This window comes from Oratosquilla oratoria, chromosome 30, assembly GCF_046742065.1.
Source record: "Oratosquilla oratoria isolate Oo_2021 chromosome 30, ASM4674206v1, whole genome shotgun sequence".
NCBI classification, from domain to species: domain Eukaryota; kingdom Metazoa; phylum Arthropoda; class Malacostraca; order Stomatopoda; family Squillidae; genus Oratosquilla; species Oratosquilla oratoria.
Genome location: NC_134806.1, coordinates 26,654,609 through 26,657,108, shown reverse-complemented (window position 1 = coordinate 26,657,108; position 2,500 = coordinate 26,654,609). Strand labels below are relative to the sequence as shown.

General features: G+C 42.7%; 1 protein-coding gene across 2 annotated transcripts in view; it reads left to right on the top strand.

Moving 5' to 3' along the window:
- Positions 1–2,500, top strand: part of LOC143041053 (glutamate receptor ionotropic, delta-2-like) — a 561,193-nt gene that overhangs the window by 526,537 nt on the left and 32,156 nt on the right. For both annotated transcript variants that reach the window (XM_076212682.1, XM_076212681.1), the window contains exon 9: positions 151–309. In XM_076212682.1, the coding sequence (XP_076068797.1) occupies positions 151–309 (159 nt within the window). The remainder of the gene's footprint in view (positions 1–150; positions 310–2,500) is intronic.

Genomic DNA, 2,500 nt, shown 5'->3' with positions numbered 1-2,500 from the left:
TATGTATATAAATATATATATATATATATATATATATATATATATATACATATATATATATATATATATATATATATATATGTATTCATACTATAGCACTTTAATTTTTATTTGGGTTTTGAATGGTTGAATTTTTTTACTTCTCCACAGGAGGTTGACTTCGCCGTCGCCAGCTTCACAATCACTGAGGTTCGGGAGAGGGCCATCGACTTCACCCACGCCTACTACGAGGAGCCCACCACCATCCTCATCCCGTCGCCCAAGGAGAGAACCAACATTATCGCTTTTCTTGCGCCTTTTTCATGGCAGGTTTGTGATTGAAGCAAGCCTCTGTGTACACCTGAATCTCTTAATCCAACACTCGCCAACCGCCCCTTTGTGAAGGTTTGGGCCTAGGACATAAACCCACTTCGGGAATTGGTGATGTTTTATGTCCTAGGCCAATACGTGAAGTGGTTTTATTTCTTGGGCTCAAACGTCCGCACAAGTGGCAGTCGGCGAGTGTTGGATTAACCTAGGTTTATATTGATATTTATTAGATATATTATATCTAGACACAGACAGTAAAGAAAAAAAGAAAAGAAAAAAGAGAACGAATAAACCTTTATCTGTATTTGCGTTAACAGTACACATATTTGATAATATGTATATGTTTTTTAACTTGTCTTTGAATGAATTTAAACATGTTTCTGATGATAATGATGGCTGTTTCGGGCTTCACTGCCTGAAAATCCGTAGTCTTACAATAGCAAGAAACCGTCCCCGGGTCCTCCTATAGATCTCTCTGGAAAGAAACGTTAGACTGTTGGGCTCTTGTCTGTGATGTATCAGTGTGTGAGTCTATCTTTTTGTCATCGGCTGTCGGGAGGGAAACCGTCAACGATCGTCAACAATTGACGAGAGATAGAGTTGATGGAAGCTAGTCTTGAGTATCTTGTAGCTGGATCTTCAGTTGGGTCCACTGCAAAGTTCTCAGGGAAAGGGACTGCAGAACAAAGGCACAAGTGACCTCTTCTCGAATGAACTGAGCTTATAGTCTGATATGACCCCGTTGATAGTATGTGGACTGTGTCGTTTGAGTAGATGCGAGGTAGAGTAGTAGGTTTGGATCATAATATAAATCTAACGACTTACTTTCTAAGCTGACGTCCTTTGATACTATGAAGGACTTTATGACATAGACTTTGAAGTGGGAATCACCTGTGGTTGAGGAAAAGAAAACTGCGTCTGTCAGTCATCTTGCTGATTTGATTGGCCACAGTGTTATTATGGAGTTTGACTATTTTCAAATGTAGGAAAATACGCTGAGTCTTCCCCCCCCCCCACCATTGCCCATTCAGCTACTCCTAGTTAATACAAACACTGAAGCTGGGCAGTTGTCCTTCAGACAAAACCCAGTTGTAGACAGCAGTTGCATTTCCAGCCTCGTTTTGGACCAAAGGAACTGACGAAAAGTACCTACACGAGGTGGTCTCCCGAGAAGGACGTCAGAGAGAGTCCTCTCCCTGTTGCCCATTTCCAAACCCCATCAACTTCCTTATTTCCACTTGGAGATGCAGCCCTGAGGACGCTGACACTCGGTCTCCGGACTATGACATAGATATATATTTCAACCTTGTATTTCCTCCGCCTTTAAACACAAGAGCTATCAACCGGTGACTGCTCTCTTATTTCTACTACTTTCATCCAGTGACACAGAAACAGTCCCGCGTTAATACAATATGGACGTCACTCCAAATTTTCTTCCCAGAGACATCTACAGGAAGGACTTTTGCCGTGGGGCTATGGGCTTCCATTCAGCGAAACTCGAAGTAACAATTGATTGACTGAATCTGGATCAAAAAGCCTCCTAACAGAGTTTATTTTCCTCATTATATTTCAATATTGTAACCTGAAAAATATAAAGTGTGCATTCCGGTCACACATCTGCACTGTACTGATGAAAACGTCTTCGGAAATTAACGTCTTATCAACAGTCTATTATGACATCTTCGAGTTTCATGACTTGTTAATGGTCTCATCTCCCATGACCTCTTCGGAAATTCAGGAATTGTCAACGATCTCCTGCGGTTTCCCCTAACAAATCCAACGATTTTTACCCGATTTAATGATTACATTCGATTTCATTTGGTATGGAAAGGCACCGATAATAGGTACTTGGTTGTTGTGGTCTTGCGAGACTGTTGTCGGAGAGAATCCTCTCCCTATCGGCCGTCTTCGAATTCCACCAGCCCCGGAGGTGCAGGCCCGAGGAACTGGCACTCTGTCTCCGGACAGGGCTGAAGATAATCCTTCACTTTTTCGTATAAGAAGACTTGACAGCCGGTGACTATTTCCTCTTCTCCCTCCCCCTACCAGCCGGCGGCATAGAAACAGACCTACACTCATACAATACAGACCACAATATAATGCTCCTTCACAGAAACAGTAGGGGTAAACTAGCTTCGGCTCTTGAGCTCTGCTACGGAGGAACTGGGCCTAGCTGCGCTGAGTTTGACCC